Source organism: Eumetopias jubatus, unplaced genomic scaffold, assembly GCF_037043125.1.
Source record: "Eumetopias jubatus isolate StellerSeaLion01/CBP00866 unplaced genomic scaffold, mEumJub1_p1.0 scaffold_3, whole genome shotgun sequence".
Taxonomy (NCBI): domain Eukaryota; kingdom Metazoa; phylum Chordata; class Mammalia; order Carnivora; family Otariidae; genus Eumetopias; species Eumetopias jubatus.
This window is the reverse complement of record NW_028274809.1, coordinates 193,437,424-193,457,315: the sequence shown is the minus strand read 5'-3', so window position 1 is coordinate 193,457,315 and position 19,892 is coordinate 193,437,424. Positions and strand designations below refer to the sequence as shown.

At 50.6% G+C, this 19,892-nt stretch overlaps 1 protein-coding gene across 1 annotated transcript in view; it reads left to right on the top strand.

The window, feature by feature from the left end:
- The first annotated feature begins 16,321 nt into the window (after nucleotides 1-16,321).
- TUBGCP3 (tubulin gamma complex component 3) overlaps nucleotides 16,322-19,892 on the top strand; it is a 73,391-nt gene continuing 69,820 nt past the window's right edge. The window contains exon 1 of the mRNA XM_028087365.2: nucleotides 16,322-16,523. Within this exon, the coding sequence (XP_027943166.1) occupies nucleotides 16,448-16,523 (76 nt within the window). The 5' untranslated portion in view covers nucleotides 16,322-16,447. The remainder of the gene's footprint in view (nucleotides 16,524-19,892) is intronic.

The following is a 19,892-nucleotide window of genomic DNA, read 5'->3' as shown; positions in this document are numbered from 1 at the left end:
TTCTTGAAGCATTTTTATTGTGGTTGCTTTGAAAACCTTGCCAGACAATTTTACTACCTGATTTATTTTGGTGTTTATGTGAGTTTTTTAGCTAAGATGCACCGGGAAGCTACTCAAATCAGAGGTTGAAAACTCTCAACAGAAGGAAGGAGGGGGAGGGACAGGAGCAGGGAGGGAATGTGGTTTGTTTTGCAGAATGGACAGCTCCAGCCAAGGAATTGCCTGGCTCCCTGTCTTACCTGATAACCCCCTGTGTGAGCCAGTCTGAGCGGGATTGGAACTGAGGACCTGCACAGAAGCCCCCCCAAGACATCCTGAAGCTGCCTTTAGTTCACTATAATACCAAGATCTCCTCCTGCGGGTGGAGTCTTCCACCACTTTTGAACAATGTATGCACCATCCTGTAGACAAACTCCCTGCCCCCACCCCCTAATACACTAAATAAAAGCCTCCCAAACTAACCCTGCAGGGAGACAGTGCTTTAAGAGCCATCTCCGTCTCCTTCCTTGTAACAAGTAACAAAAAGTTCTTTGCTCTGGACACTTCCTTGGGTTGTATTCAATTTGATGCACTCCAAGAGTTCGATTACAAGTTCATCCTCTCTCTCTTTTCTTAAATCACGTTGTTTTGTTTTTTGTTTTTCCTGCTTCTTGTTATGATAAGTGATTTGCACTTGTATCATGTGCATTTTGGATAATTTGTTAGAAGATTCTTGATCCCATTCAAGCCTCCTATTTGTTGGGTGGTCACTCTGGTTCTGTTCAGTATGCGGGGCCTGGCCCACTTTTGTGAGCTGCAATTCCAATGACAATTTAGTTTTGGGGGCTCTTTCAATGCAATTAAGGTCTGCTTCACAATCAGCAAGGCTCAAAATTTTAATAAGCATGAATTCACTTTTTAATTAGAAAAACGAAAACTCAGTATGGATGTGTATTTCATATCCCATGTGTGAGGATGGAGGGCACCAAGATCCAAGTGAACTCCAGAGTCAAAGTAATGACTAATGTAGCAGCGGTCTCTCCTGTGGCCAGGAAGGGAGGGTCCAAGTGAGCAGGTCAGTCTGACCTAACACCATGTAGCGCCAATTAGCTGGTATACAGCCTCTGTAGCCACTGAGTTAGGATGTGCCCATCTCAGACATGCTCCCCAGCATCTGAGAGGCGTTTGCTCAGCGGCCAGAGCTGGATTCAAAATTAGGGCTTCAGCCTACGAAGCTGGAATGTCCCTCTCAGGAAGGAAGATACATAGCAACACAATCCTAACAAATGAACTAATTAATGTTACACATGTAAAACATGGTTATAGAAGGTTTATATATGCGATCTCAGCAGCAACTCACGTTTCAAGTGGACAGTGATGCTCTAGAGGGTGGTTTGTGCATCACGTCGTTGAAACTATCTCTGCTCGCTGAGTCATGAATCTCTGCAGACCAGGCCTTTGCTCAGGGATTATTACTATTGAAATAATTTTATATATTTTGGCCTTTTGCTACTTTTCAATTTATCTTTGATTAAATTTTAATACATGAAATAATATAATTTTCACACACATGTAATGCTGAATTAGGCTTCATTTTAAAATAGATTCAGCATAATGAAATGAGTCTCTCTGCTGGTCTTTTAGTGTAATCCTGAAAAAATGCAAACACTGAAATCTACTAATAGACTTTCCATAGCCACTTTCATGGCTGTGATTTTCAAAAGCTCATCAGGTATTTTTAAACATTAGCTTGGTTGAAACCTTTCCAGATCTTGCAAGGGAAAGATGTTCTACATTAAGGACTAGAAAGCTGACAGTGGCAGAACTAACACATGCCCGGAGCCACATAGCCAGTGGTGGGCTTGAGGCCAGGCTTTCCCAAGAATTTTACCGGACCCTCTGCTGCCTCCTGCTTTCTCTTACCCTTGGCGGAATGGGACAGTCTTGCAAACATTCTGCAAACAAGACGGACTCTTCCAACAGTAGCTTTTCTCAGGAAGGCGAAGATTGTGGGCCAGTATAAAAGAGACTTATCTGTGGAATTATGAGAATTCTACTAATGATGTAATGCTTACTAGATTTATTCTGTAAAACCGGTTGATTCAACTAAACCTGCAGTTCCCCTCTCAGGTAGCAATTCAGCCGTCTGGCCTGCAGAGGGCAGCACGAGGCCGGCTCAAGGAGGATGCTCCGCGTGGTGACCAGCATCCCCAGGCCTCCTTGGCCACCTGAAGCCCATCTTGGGCCTTGAGGGGCACGGGTGTCCTGGCACCAGGAAGTCGTGCAGCGCCTAGCGACAGGGGGCAGTTCGGTCCTCTGTGTGTTTACAGAATGGAGGTGAGAAAATTCTGAACGGAATACACATTTTCTCAACTACTTTTTCCATCTGGAAATCCTGTCCATAATTGGGAGTGTGTTTTTTCTGCATCAAATATATTGAATGCTAGTTTCAAAAATATTTCTGACTGTATGTCCTGCAACAAGAATCCCAAATCATTTCCTGAGAGACACTCAACGCACACACACACAAAACATACAGAAATAGCAGCTTTGTGACATTGTAAAAGTCAATTGGTAAAGATTTTTTTAAATATACAATTCTATACAATTGTATATTACAATCTTACATTGAGATTTTTAATATACAATTTTATATTGCATTCTTAATCTCCTAATTTTTTGATAGTGTTAAAGTAAGAAGTATGAATGCATTTCATAGACCATTACTACTCAAATAAGGATTTTAAATTTAAATTCCAAGTTGTACCTTAAATTTCTGTTACAAAGGTACAATTAGGTAGTGAGCTGGTGAGCTGTAACAGAAAGACCATCAGCTTGGAAGACACATGAATTCTAGCCTCTGTTTGGCCATTTCCTGCTATGTGAGCTCGGGGGCAAAGCACAACTTCTCTGAGCCTCGGTCTCCTTATTTCTACAACAGAGACCATAGTTCCTGCATCAGGGAGGTCTGCTGAGGAAAATTGTCTCACTTATAACTCTCCATTATGAGTGTAAATATAATGAAAGGCAGATGCACGGTGTTATTTATAAGAGTTTAGTTTGTGTAGCATTTTATCCAGGATATTTATCTTCTCCATCCATGGTAGGACCAGGAAGCCACAATTTAGAGCATTTACGTGCCTTTGCAATAGTCACACAGATGGTCAATGGCAGAGCCAAGATCTACAGCTCTTCTCTGGCTCCAAATTCCGTTCCCTTTCTACCTCATGGTACTACCCAGTCAAATTTGTGAAGGGTCATATGGAGACATAAAGACTACAGTCATCCCCAAACCACACTAACTTTTAATAAGATTGGCTGAATGAGAAATTCAGCTTCATGGAAACATTTTTGGTAAAGACTTAGGGCAATTGTTCAATCCAAATTCTTGGCTTTACAAATAGGCTTTGCCAATGGTTTGGATCCAAAGCTATTTTAAAATGGCTTTAATGTTTCTTATATGTAATAAAGAAAAATTTGAAAACAAACTGGATGTCCAAGAATATGAAGAGGGAAATTAATAACATAAATTATGATGTATCCATTAGGACAGGTTATTATGCAGCCATTAATAGTCTGTATCCTGTTTGATGACAGAGAAAGACATGAAGTAGAATATTGAGTGAAATGGGAAGTCGCAGAAGAGTGTGTGTAGGATAATTCTAGGTGTATGTTCACACATGCACGTGGCGGAGAGGACTGGGTGTGTAGATACTGAACCATTTGTGGTGACTACACCTATGGGTGGGATCATGCCCCATCGTTATGAATTGGTGTTTTTTTCTGGTTTCTCAGTTTTTCAATGTACATTCTTATCTTGGAAACAGAAAAAAATTAATTATTTTTTATTATTTAAGTATAGTTGATATACAATGTAATACTAGTTTCAGGGGCACAACAATCCTACACATTACACAGTGCTCACCGCAATAAGTGTAGTCGCCGTCTGTTGTCATACAACGTTATTACATATGATTGAGTACATTCCCATGCTGTACTTTTCATCTCCATGACTCACTTATTTTATAACTGGAAGTTTGTACCCATTAATCCCTTTCACCTGTGTACCCATTCCCCCTTTGCAACAGCCAGTTTGTTCTCTATACTTATGGGTCTGTTTCTGGTTTTTGTTGGTTCATTTGTTTTGTTTTTGAGATTCCACATATAAGTGAAATCATGATATTTGCCTTTCTCTGGCTTATTTCACTTAGTATAATCTCTCTAGGTCCATCCATGTTGTCACAAATGACAAGATCTCATTCTTTTTTATGGCCGAGTAATATTCCGTTATATATATATATACACATACCACATCTTCTTTATCCATTCATCAATTGATGAACACTTGGGTTGCTTCAATATCTTGGCTATTATAAATAATGCTACAATAAACATAGGGGTGCATGTATCTTTTCAAATTAGTCGTTTCATTTTCTTTGGGTAAATGTCCAATAGTGGAATTACTGGGTCATATGATAATTATATTTTTAATTTTTTGAGGGACCTCCATACTGTTTTCCACAGTGGCTGCAGCAGCTTGCATTCCCACCAACAGTGCATGATGTTTCTCTTTTTCCCACATCCTCACAAACACCTGTTGTTTCTTTTCTTGATTCTAACCGTTCTGACAATTGTGAGGTGATATCTCACTGTGGTGTTTTTTTTTTTTAAGATTTTATTGATTCGAGAGAGAGAGCTAGAGAGAGCTCTCTCTGAATGGTGAGGAGGGGCAGAGGGAGAGGGAGAAGCAGACTCCCCGCTCAGCAGGGAGCCCGATGCGGCACTCGATCCCAGGACCCTGGGACCATGACCTGAGCTGAAGGCAGATGCCCAACCGAGTCACCTAGGCGCCCCCTCACCGTGGTTTTGATTTGCATTTCCCTGATGATCAGTGATGTTGAGCATCTTTTCATATATCTGTTGGCCATCCAGATGTTCTCTTTGGAGAAATGTCTATTTAGGTCTTCTGCCCATTTACCATCAGATTATTTGTGTTTTTTGTTCATCTGTTTTTTGGCAAGTGAGTTGTATCGTATCAGTTCTTTATATATTTTGAATACTAACACTTTTTTTAAAAAAAGATTTTATTTGTTTATTTGACAGAGAGACAGAGAGAGAGCATACAAGCAGGGGGAGGGGCAGAGGCAGAGGGAGAAGCCGGCTTCCCGCCGAGCAGGGAGCCCGATGCGGGGCTCGATCCCAGGACCCTGGGATCATGACCTGAGCCGAAGGCAGTCTCTTAATCAACTGAGCCGCCCAGGTGCCCTTGGATACCAGCTCTTTATTGGATAAGTCATTTGCAAATATCTTCTCCCATTCAGTAGGTTGGTTGTCTTTTCATTTTGTTGATCATTTCCTTCAGTGGGCAAAACCTTCTTATTTTGGTGTAGTCCCAATAGTTTATTTTTGCCTTTAATTTAATTAACTAGGTAATTAATTAAATGAATTAAAGATTAATTTTTAGAGAATTGTGTGTATATAACATTGCCAATAAAATCAAAACAATTTTGTAGGTGAATATATGGAGACAGTTTTTCAGACTAAAAGATGCCAAAGGAAAACCTTAGAAATGTAGAAAGACTGTGTGAGCTGAAAACAAGAGGCCTCAGAGCCCAGGGACTCTGGGTGGTGGGGGGGGGTGGGGAGGTGGGGGAGGTGGGGGAGATGGGGAGGTTGGAGAGGTGGTGGAGGAGGTGGGGGAGGTGGTGGGGGAGGTGGGGGAGGAGGTGGGGGAGGTGGTGGGGGAGGAGGTGGGGGAGGAGGTGGGGGAGGAGGTGGGGGAGGTGGTGGGGGAGGAGGTGGGGGAGGTGGTGGGGGAGGTGGTGGGGGAGGTGGGGGAGGAGGTGGGGGAGGAGGTGGGGGAGGTGGTGGGGGAGGAGGTGGGGGAGGTGGTGGGGGAGGAGGTGGGGGAGGTGGTGGGGGAGGAGGTGGGGGAGGTGGTGGGGGAGGTGGTGGGGGAGGAGGTGGGGGAGGTGGTGGGGGAGGAGGTGGGGGAGGTGGTGGGGGAGGTGGGGGAGAACCTAAGGAAACCCTGCAGGAATTAGAGCAGAGCATTGGAATTTGACTGGGTTTTCTTCACAGAGGAAGATGGGGAATCCTATTAGTTCATCACTAAAATGCTTTTGGGAATTCTGGAAATAGAGCTTAAGCAGTGGGCTTTTTACCGGGAAATCTGCTGTAGGTCAGAGAAGGTGGACAGTTGCACAGCTGAAATCAGAGTTGGGATGTCATCCTGGAGCAAGGCGAGCCAAACCCAATCCCCTGCAGGAAGCCGAAGCGGACCAAACACACTCCCCTCCCCTCCTTTCCTGCTTCCCTTGCCTGCCGTTCCCGTGACCTCTGACCCCATCCTGTATACCATAGATGAGGTGTGTTAAATTTGTGGATGTTATTAGCTTTTAAGATTGTTATGTTGACTTAATAGTTTCTGAATTTATAAACAAAGCAAAACAAACCTACCAAATATAGAGAATTAGTTATTAAGTAAAATTGTCAGGAGAGAACCAAGACCCAGTTTTGGATGGAGCGAACGGAAACAACCCACTTCCAATGCAAAGGGTAACATGCCAGTGCTTGGTGCTGAGGGTTCCCAAATCGGCGAAGCAGCAGGATAATGGCGAGGCGGGTCAGATTTCATGCGACATGATCATCGGGTTCTTCCAACGAGAATCAGAAATTAATAAAATACCGCAGTTTTGGTTTTCGGGTTAGAAAGAGGCTGGGGAGTTGACTGACTTGCCCTTGTCAGCAGCAGACGGGCCACTGCTGTCCGTGGCTCCGTGGCTCTGGGCGGTCATCGTTTTGAAACTGTGCAGGGTGGCTGTGTGGGGACCCCTGGTTGGGGGTCCCCACGCAGTTATCTTATATTTACCTTATGCACCAGGCATTCCTGCGGGCAAGGAACCGCGTGACAGGGTCGCTTGTGTAAATTAAAGTGTTGGTGTGTAAAACACAGGATGGGCATTTTCTTGGTTTGGCTTCTGTGTCTTGTATTGTGTAGACTTGCCTTTTCTAGACCAGCTGTGCCTTTAAGACTGCATCCAAGCTCCTGCTCTGTTCAAGGGCCGAAGGGCCGTGGTTGTGCCCGCCAGCCAGGGCTGCATTTAGCTGTTTTGTGAGGCCCAGCAAATTGGAGAATGTGACCGAGAACAAATGCTCTTCTCCCCTCTGCAGAGATGAACAGAGTTCTGCTGCCGCCAAGGGAATTTATAATAGATATTTATAGAAATAAATGAGCCGTCCAGTGATTCATGTGCTTCAAATCAATCACTGAGCACAAAGCTCCCTGATTCGAAATGCCTGGGAGGCCTCAGGCGGCCGCGGCGGCTCCTTGAAGAGCCTGCAGCTGAAGGTTTTGTGGCCGAGAGAGGCTCATCGCTGCATTATTAACTCGGGCGAAGCGTTTGTTCAAGCAAAAGGGGAATAAGCACTCTAATCATCCGGAAAACTAATTAACTTCTTTTTTTCAAAAGCCTTATCAGATTTCTCCTGTGCAGCTTTCCTTGAATTCCTCAGGACTGAAGGGCTGGAGACATTGCCGAGTGGTTATCGAAATAGAGTAAGCAGTCAAAAATGTCTTTGAAGCTGGGGCGCCTTTGTAGCCCTGAAAAGCAGCAGTCCCGGGGTCTTCAATGTGGACTTGAACTCTGGGTCTCCCCTAGCTGTGAACTTGGGCAAGTTATTTGTTACCTTCACATTGCAGCTTCCCTTCCGCCTCCGTGAAGCCGAGCCCAGGACTGGCTTGTGGGTTGTGGAGGTGAGCGACCGCACAGCCCCGGGCTCGCAGAGCTGTGCCCGGGCCACCCCAGCGCCCGTGCGGGAGTGAGGATGCACGCATGAGGTGGCTGGGGCGGCCCAGCGGAAGCCTGTGACCCCACCACTTCAAGGACACTGCATTCTCTGTGCACTGACCCCATGGGGCTTGGGGGTCATGAGTTTGGACAGAGCCCGTCTGGGTCCTAGAAGCTCAGCGCACTCACTGCACACATGGAACCCTGCCTTGGAGATCAAACCATGTTCTGAGGTGAGCCTGGCCAAGCAAGAGCTTTAGCTAAAGCTCTTTAGCAAAGCGGACCAGTCAGGCGGGCCAGACCCACTGTCACCTTCAGCCTGAAAGGTGCCGTCCTGTCTTTAATCTCTGAGGTAGGTTTAATCTTCCAAATACATCAGCCTGGTCCCCCCATCCCTTTCTTCTCTATGGCTCCCCATGAAGCTCATTTTAGAATTGCTCAGTCTTCCACCAAGATAATTCACCTATCCCCACCACACCCCCGGATGACAGAATGGCAACGTTCAACCCGTTTATGAGTAAAAAAGTCCGTGGAAAGAGCGCCATTACATGGGGAATTGTGAGGAGCAGCAAGAGAATTCTGTGCTCAGATGTTCCATCCCCATTATGAAAAGCCATTTATATTCCCTTTCTTACAGCGTTTTAAAATTAATTTAGAGTACGTTTAGAATCAAAGGAGCAACGTTCCAGTTGAACACCATCCTGAGAAATTTAATATGCTTCAAAAACTGTAAATATAGACCCAAGTAACAGGATAAAAGAACACAGGCAAAAACAATTCTAGGAAAGAGGGGAGTAGAGGTTCCTGCTAACGTGGAGAGAGGCAGACACAGTCTTCAATCCTAGTGATATTTATAGCAAAGCCTGTCAAATGTCAACCTTTGAAAATCAATTCCAATCTTTAAAAAGTGTAAGAAGAAACACTATGTGCACATAAAACAAGATAACAAAAGGACAGTGTCTCAAAAGACTTCTTGACTTCTAAAGTAATTTATCCATCTACTTACAATGGTTAAATGACATTTTCCTGAAATATATGAGTTTTCAAAGCCTAATTGGAGTTTCTTTCTGTTGATCTGATGTCAGAGCAATAAATCATTTTGATCTCAAAAAAGAAATGTGAATATCAGTTTATAAATTAATTGTAATTTGAAAGATTGTTCATGAGTTTCAGTCAATCAGGCATGAGAAGATCTGAGTAGCTGGGTTGGGTGCCGATAACCACATTAATCATAAGGCTTCCAATTTAGACAGCTTGAATGCATTTTTCCTACAATGTCAAATATGACATGAAAGAATAGAAAAGGACTTCACAGCTAGCTTATATCAGGGCGAAGGGAGACAGACCTGCCCTCCTCTTGTGGGGAGCAGCCTGCTCACAGGGGGCCAAGGGACCCCACGGAGACAGGCGGAAGCTGTGGGCCGCGGCATCCCGTACAGCCCTGCCTTGGACCAGGGCCCGTTTTACGGAAAAGATGAGACCGTGGTGCATGACCATGGAATGTATGGTCTCATCACAATCTCCCATCACCCAGGGCCCTGGACCCGTGTAAACTGTGGACTTCAGTTAATAACAGTGTGTCCATACTGTTCATGAGTTGTCACAGATATACCACGCTGATGCAAGATATTAATAGAAGGAGACACTGTGTGCCAGGGATGGTGCCTATGTGGGACTTCCGGTGCTCTCTACTCAATATTTTTATAAATCTAAAACGGTAGTACAAAACATGAAGTGTACCCGTTAATTTTTAAAAACTCACAATGATGAGGGAAAGTCAAAGGGAGACAGGAGCCAAGGGAAAGCGTTGTGACCGGTCAAGGCTGGAGCAACGTGAGCAAGAAAGGTAGTGTGGGACTGTAACCCAAAGCGTGAAATCCATAGCCATGAGCACATACTCACTGAAGTGAACTTAAATAAGTGGGGGAGAACACACAAATCTTGCATGTAGAACAATTTCGTATAGTTCACGTAGATGCACCATACTGAGGGATGTGGAGCGTGCACATGAAGAGAAAAAGACGGACTTTGCACGGGAGAAACTGGACCAACACGACCTCAGGCTCGCAGTCAAGGTCAACACCAGCAGTGAGGAGTCCGGTGGACAGAATGCATGCACGCAGCTTTGAGACTCGGAAACTAGAATTGTACCTGACATCTGCGGACCCAGGGCACTTAGACTCAATGTACTTTGTGAGATATTTTGGCTTAAATATACCATCTTCATATGTCTTCTCTTGTCCCCCTCCTGTTCTATGTTCATATTTATTTCTTTTTGTGGATGAAAATTTTTTATTCTATATTCTATTCTTTTTCAGTTTGGTAATCATCAATATATTCTTTATTTAGTGATTACTAGGTCCTTTATTAAATCTGATTTATTAAAGTCTGATCTAAATTAGTACTCTTGCCTCTGCAGGACATTTTGAAGACAGAACACTTTAAAGACTTATTTATTAATTTATTTGAGAGAGAGAGAGAGAGGAGGGAGAACAAGTAGGGGAGGGGCAGAGGCAGAGGGAGAAGCAGACCCCCCGCTGAGCAGGGAGCCTGATGCAGGGCTCCATCCCAGGACCCTGGGATCATGACCTGAGCCGAAGGCAGCCGCTTAACCAACTGAGCCACCCAGGCGGCCCTGGAGAATGCTTTAATTACATCTACTGCCTGGTTTATTTGGAAGGTCATTTTTGTTTGTTTGTTTCTCCAGTGCATCCTTTCATTCCTTCATTTGGATTATTTGAGTCCTGTGGAATTCCATTTTAATTTATTTGCTAATGAGAATATCTGTTCTAATTGCTTCAGGCAATCAAGGATTTCAAGGCCATTCTCTGCATACAGAGGGGAGGTTTTACACTCTGCTTTAGAAGGTCCAACTGGGGGCGCCTGAGTGGCTCTCTGCTCGGCGGGGAGTCTGCTTCTCCCTATGACTCTCTTCCCTCTCATGCTCTCTATCTCTCATTCTCTCCCTCTCAAATAAATAAAATCTTTAAAAAAAAAAAAAGGAAGGTCCAAGTGACTTGCAGTTTTACATTTACTCTAATGTCTCTGTCCCAAATCTCAGGGCCCCTCTTTTTCTCAATTAATGACCTGCCCTTAATAGAAGAGTCTTGGCAGGACTGCGTGTCCAACTTACGTGATAATTTACAACTTGAACAATTAAGTTTGGAGTCTGGTCCTCAGTTCTGACTACTTTTGCAAGTCCAAGAACAAGAGATTCCTTCAGTAGAGCGTGTGACTCTTGATCTTGGGGTTGTGAGTTCGAGCTCTATGTTGGGTGTGGAGATTACTTAAAGATAAATAAAAAAATCTTTAAAAAAGAGGGGCGCCTGGGTGGCTCAGTTGATTGGACATCCAACTGTTGGTTTCTGCTTGGGTCATGATCTCAGGGTTGTGAGATCAAGCCCCACTTTGGGCTCTGTGCTCAGAGCAGAGTCTGCTTGAGACTCTCTCCTTCTCCCTCTGCCCCTCCCCCCACTCCAGCACTCTCCCTCTCTCTCTCTTAATAAATAAAATCTTAAAAAAATAAAGGAATAAGCGCTTCCTCTTAGGGCTGCTACTGGAGCTCCCTGGCTCTCTGACTACACGTTAAGCTATACTCAGGCGTTCCAGACACACTCCCGTCCAGGCCGCCCACACTACCATCTCGGTATCATCACTGCTGCCAAAAGCTAGCTGACTACAGCAGCTCCTTGATTTCCCAGAGTCTTGCTTTCAGCCAGCGCTCTGTCAGGAGCAGCTACATAAATAATATAAACCCATTTTGTTGCTTCAACATGAATGGATTTCACCTTCAAAAAGATCCCAACAGAGGTGCCTGGGGGGCTCAGTCAGCTGGGCGTCTGACTCTTGCTTTTGGCTCAGGTCATGATCTTGGGGTCGTGAGATCAAGCCCCGTTGTCTGTGCTCAGCGTGGAGTCTGCTTGAGATTCTCTCTCTCCCTCTCCATCTGCCCCTTCCCCTGCACACTTTCTCTCTCTCCAATAAATGAAGAAATAAATCTTAAAAGAAATCCCAACTTATCTGAGCTCAGACATGGAGCAACCTAAGCCTGGAATTGCAGCGGAGGATCTCTTCTCTGGGATCATTCCTAGTAGCGAGAACTATAGAGTGAGGACGCGTCTGCAAAACAGAAACCACTCCAGCAATTTCAGCACAGGGGACCCAATACAGGGACTAGTTACATGGGGCTGGAGGAGGAGGTGAGGCACTCAGAGTAGCAAGTGCGGAAAGTGGCTACTTTTCATAGGGCTGAGGAGACAGTAAGAAGAGCTGATGTTACTGTATCCCCTGTTCTGGAATCTTCCAGCGGGAGTGAGCTCTGTGAGGAGAGTTGCTCAGGGGAGGTTGGAACATAAAGGAGGAGTAGGCTGGTAGCTGGTGTTGTTACAGAGGCTATCCAGCTGCTGGCATGGACAAGGCGAGGGCAGAGGCTCTAGGGCGAGACCTTTGGTCGTCTCCTTCTGACCTCCGGTTCCCTAGCAGGGAATCCTTTGGCTGAACCCACCAGGAGGCCAGCCGTCCCGGGAGCTGGCACGTCCACAGTGTTCTCTAGGATGCAGGGCAGACCAGGGCAGGGCAGGCAGTGGCTCTGAGAGCACACACAGGGGAGCCTCAGCCTGTCGGGTGTGCAGCCACCCTCGACCCCTCCAGGCAAGCAGCCCCAGTTGGTTAGGGAGCTCCCCTCCAGTCTTGTCCTTAGTGACCCCATGGCCTTTTAGTCCTATTCAGTTTTTAAAAAGTTCTGTCCGGGTCAATTCGAAGCTCTCATGTCAGATCCAGTCTGAAGCTCGTGGCTTTTCCCCACCCCTGTGCAGCCAGGCCTCACCAGCCTGAGGCGCCCGACGACGGGAGAGGGTGACGTTTGTCCTCTCTTCCTCCACCTCCCACTGCTCATTCTAACTCCCTGAATTGGAGTCCGGACAGGGGGTTCAGGACAGAGGTTAAACATCTTTGGTTAACTCCGCACATGGCCACTCTTGCTGTCAGGGGTCCTCACTGTCAGCCCCGAATGGCCATCGATGCCCTCTCTGTGTGGGCATCCTAGGCCAATCCTCTGGGGGACACACACATGACTTTCCCCGAGGGCTCCACGCAGGGGGTCTGGCCTCTGCAGTTTCCTGGCAGGACAGGTCCTGATGTCCCTGAAATTGCCTCAGGACCTCCAGAACCCCTCCCCCGATTCTCTGTGGTCAACTGCCCAGCCGTGGATGGACCTTCAGGATGCAGGTGCTTGGCTATGTCCTATTAATCCTGAAGCGGCAACTGCCTCCCATTTTCTGTGGCTTTCTTTAAAATGTAGGGTCCTCAGTTTAGTGTCCCAGTTGTCAATTCTTGGGACATCCTGTTATGTGCCCACTGATTGTGTTTCCATTTTCAAAGTGGAAAAAGGCCCATTCCTGTAAATTTCAGTGGCGGGGATGATTGTCAGCACCCCCCAGCACATGTCTGCTCTGCTGGGCCCGGAGTTCTCTAGTGTCCTTCCCTCTCTGTGCCTGGTCTGGGTGTTTGCGGCATTGCTGTCAGGACTGTGACCGGGTTCTGTTACCTCCGAACCCAGCAGGTGCAGCAGGACCGCTGGGAGGGTGGACAGCTAGCACCTCACCCCGCCCTATGACCCTGCACTTCTGCTCTGGGTGTGAGGTGCTGGCCTTCCAATGGCCTCACTCACGCTCTAGTCTGGCCCTTGCCTTGTGACTCTTCTGGTTTTCCTATTCCTAGAATTCCAATGGTAGAAGATGGTGTTAAATGTACGGCCAGGCCAATAGGGTTCCTTTAGGGCCTTGGCCCTTCTTTGGTGGACTCGGGTCAAGGTGTCACCTCCAGCGGGAAGCCTCAGGTGGCCAGGTTTGTAAGGCTTTGCTGTTCTCCTCCCGCCCGGGAAGGGAGGGGCTCGACTCTTCTCTTCCGCTCAGCTCACTAGCTTGTTGGAAGTTGCCTGTGTTTCTTGGGGTAGTTCAGGCCATCTGAGGATATAAACCCTTTTAATCTCAATTCGAAATTTTCAGGAAAGAAACAGGTTGGTCCAGAGTGGAGGACATGTTGCCCTGGGGCTGACTGTTGAAGCTCCTGGCTGCCAGATCTCTGACCAGTGGGTTTGTGGATTGGGTCCCTGTTCGGAGTGCCCGTGGCTCCTCCCTGCACCTGCTGTGAGCTTCCATAAGTGAGTTTAAAATGCCTTCTGTAACTGTCGATTTACCTTGCTCTCCCTAGGGCTTCCCCGGCCCTCCCGGTCCTCATCTGCCTGACGGGGTCTTCTGGTGACTAGTTTCCCGGGACTGGGGGAGAAGGGTCTGGGCTTAGGTGGCGGGCAGCCACAGAATGCTCTAATGAAAATCGAGAGAGTGTAGCAGGTGTCAGTGTCAGCCACGTGTTCAAATCATAAAACCTTGTACCCCTTTTACGCAGACTTCTTTCACCAAAAGTGTAACCAATAACATTAAAAAAAAAAAAAAGGACTATAAAGGTGCTCTTGGCACCGACCCAATCAGGGGCCGTCCTGACCTCCGGGACATGGGGGGACCTGGTCGGTCCGGACCCTCGGGCGGGGACATGGGGGCACCTGGTCGGTCCGGACCCGCTGGCGGGGACATGGGGGGACCTGGTCGGTCCGGACCCGCTGGCGGGGACGTGGGGGGACCTGGTCGGTCCGGACCCACTGGCGGGGACGTGGGGGCACCTGGTCGGTCCGGACCCGCTGGCGGGGACGTGGGGGCACCTGGTCGGTCCGGACCCTCGGGCGGGGACATGGGGGCACCTGGTCGGTCCGGACCCGCTGGCGGGGACGTGGGGGGACCTGGTCCGTCCGGACCCGCTGGCGGGGACGTGGGGGCACCTGGTCGGTCCGGACCCGCTGGCGGGGACGTGGGGGCACCTGGTCGGTCCGGACCCGCTGGCGGGGACGTGGGGGCACCTGGTCGGTCCGGACCCGCTGGCGGGGACGTGGGGGGACCTGGTCGGTCCGGACCCGCTGGCGGGGACGTGGGGGCACCTGGTCGGTCCGGACCCGCTGGCGGGGACGTGGGGGGACCTGGTCGGTCCGGACCCGCTGGCGGGGACGTGGGGGCACCTGGTCGGTCCGGACCCTCGGGCGGGGACGTGGGGGCACCTGGTCGGTCCGGACCCTCGGGCGGGGACGTGGGGGCACCTGGTCGGTCCGGACCCGCTGGAGGGGACGTGGGGGCACCTGGTCGGTCCGGACCCGCTGGCGGGGACGTGGGGGCACCTGGTCGGTCCGGACCCGCTGGCGGGGACGTGGGGGCACCTGGTCGGTCCGGACCCGCTGGCGGGGACGTGGGGGCACCTGGTCGGTCCGGACCCGCTGGCGGGGACGTGGGGGCACCTGGTCGGTCCGGACCCTCGGGCGGGGACGTGGGGGCACCTGGTCGGTCCGGACTCGCTGGCGGGGACGTGGGGGCACCTGGTCGGTCCGGACCCGCTGGCGGGGACGTGGGGGCACCTGGTCGGTCCGGACCCTCGGGCGGGGACGTGGGGGCACCTGGTCGGTCCGGACCCGCTGGCGGGGACGTGGGGGCACCTGGTCGGTCCGGACCCTCGGGCGGGGACGTGGGGGGACCTGGTCGGTCCGGACCCGCTGGCGGGGACGTGGGGGGACCTGGTCGGTCCGGACCCTCGGGCGGGGACGTGGGGGGACCTGGTCGGTCCGGACCCGCTGGCGGGGACGTGGGGGGACCTGGTCGGTCCGGACCCGCTGGCGGGGACGTGGGGGCACCTGGTCGGTCCGGACCCGCTGGCGGGGACGTGGGGGCACCTGGTCGGTCCGGACCCGCTGGCGGGGACATGGGGGCACCTGGTCGGTCCGGACCCTCGGGCGGGGACGTGGGGGCACCTGGTCGGTCCGGACCCGCTGGCGGGGACGTGGGGGCACCTGGTCGGTCCGGACCCGCTGGCGGGGACGTGGGGGCACCTGGTCGGTCCGGACCCGCTGGCGGGGACATGGGGGCACCTGGTCGGTCCGGACCCTCGGGCGGGGACGTGGGGGCACCTGGTCGGTCCGGACCCGCTGGCGGGGACGTGGGGGCACCTGGTCGGTCCGGACCCGCTGGCGGGGACGTGGGGGCACCTGGTCGGTCCGGACCCGCTGGCGGGGACGTGGGGGCACCTGGTCGGTCCGGACCCGCTGGCGGGGACGTGGGGGCACCTGGTCGGTCCGGACCCGCTGGCGGGGACGTGGGGGCACCTGGTCGGTCCGGACCCGCTGGCGGGGACGTGGGGGCACCTGGTCGGTCCGGACCCGCTGGCGGGGACGTGGGGGCACCTGGTCGGTCCGGACCCGCTGGCGGGGACGTGGGGGCACCTGGTCGGTCCGGACCCGCTGGCGGGGACGAGTGTGTCTGGGGGTCTGAGCACCGGGAGCATCGAGGGTAGCTAGAGCAGTGAGCGGCTGGGGCGCCGGTGCCGGAACCCTCCAAGCCTGGCGGCTGTGGTCCGGGGACCGCGCGCAGACGGAGCGGGGAGCTCTCGGGCCGGCGCACCCGTGCCCCAAGCGCCGGAAGAAGCGGAGCACTGTGGGAAGGCGCGCGGTTTCGGCGGGTTCCGTTAAAATGGCGGCCTCGTCGCCGGCGTTGCCCGCGGGGCCGTAGCCTGTCTGGGGCGTCGGGAACCTGCGGGCGGGCGAGGGCAGGCGCTCCGCAGGCTCCCCCGGGCCGCCCCGGGCGAGGATGGCGAGCCCGGACCAGAAGTCGCCGAACGTCCTGCTGCAGAACCTGTGCTGCCGGATCTTGGGCAGGAGCGAAGGTAGCGGGGCTGGGCCGGCGGCTCGGGGCACGTCCAGGAGGCCCGCCGTCCGCGTGAGGCCGCGGGGGCTCGCGGCCCCGGGCCAGGGCGGCCCCGGGCTACGCCCGCCCGCCTGCGGAGTGCTGCAGCCCCCGGGGCGGGGGCCGGGGGGCCGGGAGGGAGGCCGGGCCCTGGCGGGGCTGAGTCAGCGCTCCCGCGCGCCGCGGTCCAGGGGCTGAGGCCGGGGGCAGGCGGCGCGCCAGCGCGTCCGCCCTCTCGAGAGTCAGCGGGGCGACCGGGCAGGGCGCGGGCAGAGCGGTGGGCTGGGCCGGGCCACGCGGCTGGGACCGGGCTGAGGGTGGCGCGGCGAAGGGGGTGCCGGCTGGTGGCGAGCCGCACCCTCCTCCCTGCCGCTCGGCGGGGTCTGGCGGCTTCGAGCAGGGCGCGGAGGGCTGTGTACGACTGTTACCTGCTACGTCCTCCTTCTAAGGCCTGAGGGTTGCCCCTTGAACAAAGCTGCTCCTGGAGGGTTCGCCCTGCAAATACCGTTTCCCAAACCCGGCCCTGGACCGTGTGTCAAGACGTTATGTGCTCGCGGTGCCTTGAAAAATGGCACGGGCTGGCCCTCTGGGTGTGTGTTTGGGCGGAGAGGTGAGTTGGGGATGCACCGTGGAGGAGTTTGCTGGGTAATCGAAGGAACTGGGTTGCCGTTCCTTCACCACGATGTGGCAACAAAATTGTGCAGCTTTTGCTGGAAGACTCTAAACAAAATTACTTTTAAAATATTTAGACTAAATTTGGATCTTTCATGATTCATGACAAGGAGGTGCATAATTTATTTGATGCTCTGTGGTAAGGGTGAAGGGATAAAGATGGATTTTTTTTTGGCCTATTACGGGACACCAGCTCCACACAGTTCTTGCTCCATTTTACGAAGTTTAACTCTGTCACTTTGTTCAGCCGGCGGATCTGTGGGCTCGCCACCCCCAGGCACTAAGCCGGGTGCTGGTGATGCAGACAGACACAGACAAGCCGTTCCGCAGGGAATGTGCCTTCTGGTGGAGGAGACATGGCAAGGTAGATGTGTGTTAGCGGTAAAAGCCGAAATGAAGACAGGGTGGGGGGAGGGGAGGGGGAGGGAAGGCCTCCGAGGAGATGCTTAAAGAGAGCTGAGTGGCTGCGGGGGGGCCTGGGAGCGGCTCTGGGGAGGGGGACAAAGAGCTAAGCTTGTTGGTTATGACTCGCTCTGACGTCAGTGTTTTCATTGTACCGGCGGGTCCTCAGTTTCCACACCACCGTCTGTTCCCATTGTCACAGCTGGACTTTGAAGGCCATTTATTGTGAGGTAGCATGATGTTTCTCAATTAAAAAAATGTTTTTTAAAAAATTTGAGGGTCCTTTTGATTGTTTCATCCCTTCCAGGAGATTAAAGCACATTTGGTTAATTCTTTTTCTAATGTCATGTCACAGTTGGGCTTATACTTTTGTAATATTGCTTTCTCAGTGCTGTGGTATTGAGGAATAATTGGTACTTGTTGCTTTTTTTTTTTTTAACGTAAGCTCTCCGCTCATGTGGGGCTTGAATTCACGACCCTGAGATCGAGAGTTGCATGCTCTATGACAGCCAGCCAGGCTCCCTGAGACTTGTTACTTTTTTTTTTTTTTTTGAGAGAGAGAGAGCAAGCGAGCGAGCTAGGGGGAGCAGGGGAAGGGGCAAGAGAGGAAGAGAATCTCAAGCAGGCTCCCTGCTGGGCAGGGAGCCTGATGTGGACCTCCATCCCGGGACCCTGAGATCATGACCTGAGCCCTGAGCTGAAATCAAGAGTTGGACGCTTAACTAACTGAGCCACCCAGGCGCCCCTTGTTACTTTTAATAGGAGTTTCTTATGAATCAGTTTTTCATAAAGTATTTAAAATTTTTTTATAGTTGGCTTGAAGGGACCCTCAGAAACAAAGCACCTAACTCTAATGGTATGTGACATTTTTGTAAAGTTAGTATAACCATCATTTCTCAAGCTTTCCAGCCTGAGAATTTGCTTGAAATGCATACTGCTAGCCAGTGCCTGGAAAAGTCTCTCTATACCTCTGCCTCTCTCCCAGAGCACATTTTACTTATATCTTTAGATAGTCATTTCTGTCTTTGGAACAGTGTTCTTGGTATTACAGCGTTTCACCTCTGTCAGGGGCAACTTTCCTTTCCATACTTCGTAATCCTCTTTCTAACAAGAGATAACAAATACAGGAGCTTTTATTTGGTAAGTATTTCAACATAAATGCTTAGGTATGACGACAGTACGTGGTGCATTGAATTAAGATGATCGCCCTGATCTGTAGCAGCGCTGGGAGTGTGTCCTGAGCTGCAGTGCAGAGGAAGGAGTCTTGTCTTGCTGGCTCTTGAACCTCAAGTGGTACTGCTGTTGGTGTCATGATTTTCCAAAAACGGTGAGGAACTCTTGATGATGTTCCCAATAAGTTATGGTCTTCCCTTGATTATGTATACTTGGGGAAATCAGTATACATTAACTAGACATTAAAGCTTATGTTAAATGTATGTTGAAATGTGCACTAAATGTCTGTCAACATATTGAAATTTCAGAGTTTTAGGCTTCATTTTAAAGTTGTGCTTGGTGGGCTTATTGTTATTTTAAAATGAATTAATATATAAAAATCTTGGTTTAAATTTCTAATACAGTAAATATTGATAGATTTAACCTATATAAATAAACAAATCCTTTTAAGGATCCTCAATCCTGAGAGTGTAAAGGGGCCCTGAGACCAAACAGTTTGAGAACCACAGATCTAGAGCAATGTTTTTTGTTTTTTTGTCTTGGAGCATTGCTTTTCGTTCAGCTGGAGCTGTGCATTGGATCCCCTGTGGTCGGGGAGAACCAGATGGCAGGGTGGCGGTGGGCTCGCTGGTGGCCCAGCAGTGTATCTGTTGTGTCAGTAGGGTATCTTACTATAGCTAAGTCTTCACACCTTGTCACTTTGAATTGTTTACATGGGATGCTTACTCAGAATGAATCTTGTGGGCCCCGCCTGCAGAGATTCTGATTCTGTAGGGGTCGGTGGGAGCTTGGTACTTGCCACACTAGCATGCCGTCCCAGTGACCTGCGTCCGGAGGGACGCGGCGCCGCTGGCCCCAGAGCTCCACGGACCCCTGTGCTTTATTTTTTATTTTTATTTTTTTTTTAAGATTTTTTATTTATTTATTTGAGAGAGAGAGAATGAGAGATAGAGAGCACGAGAGGGAAGAGGGTCAGAGGGAGAAGCAGACTCCCCGCTGAGCAGGGAGCCCGATGTGGGACTCGATCCCGGGACTCCAGGATCATGACCTGAGCCGAAGGCAGTCGCTTAACCAACTGAGCCACCCAGGCGCCCGGACCCCT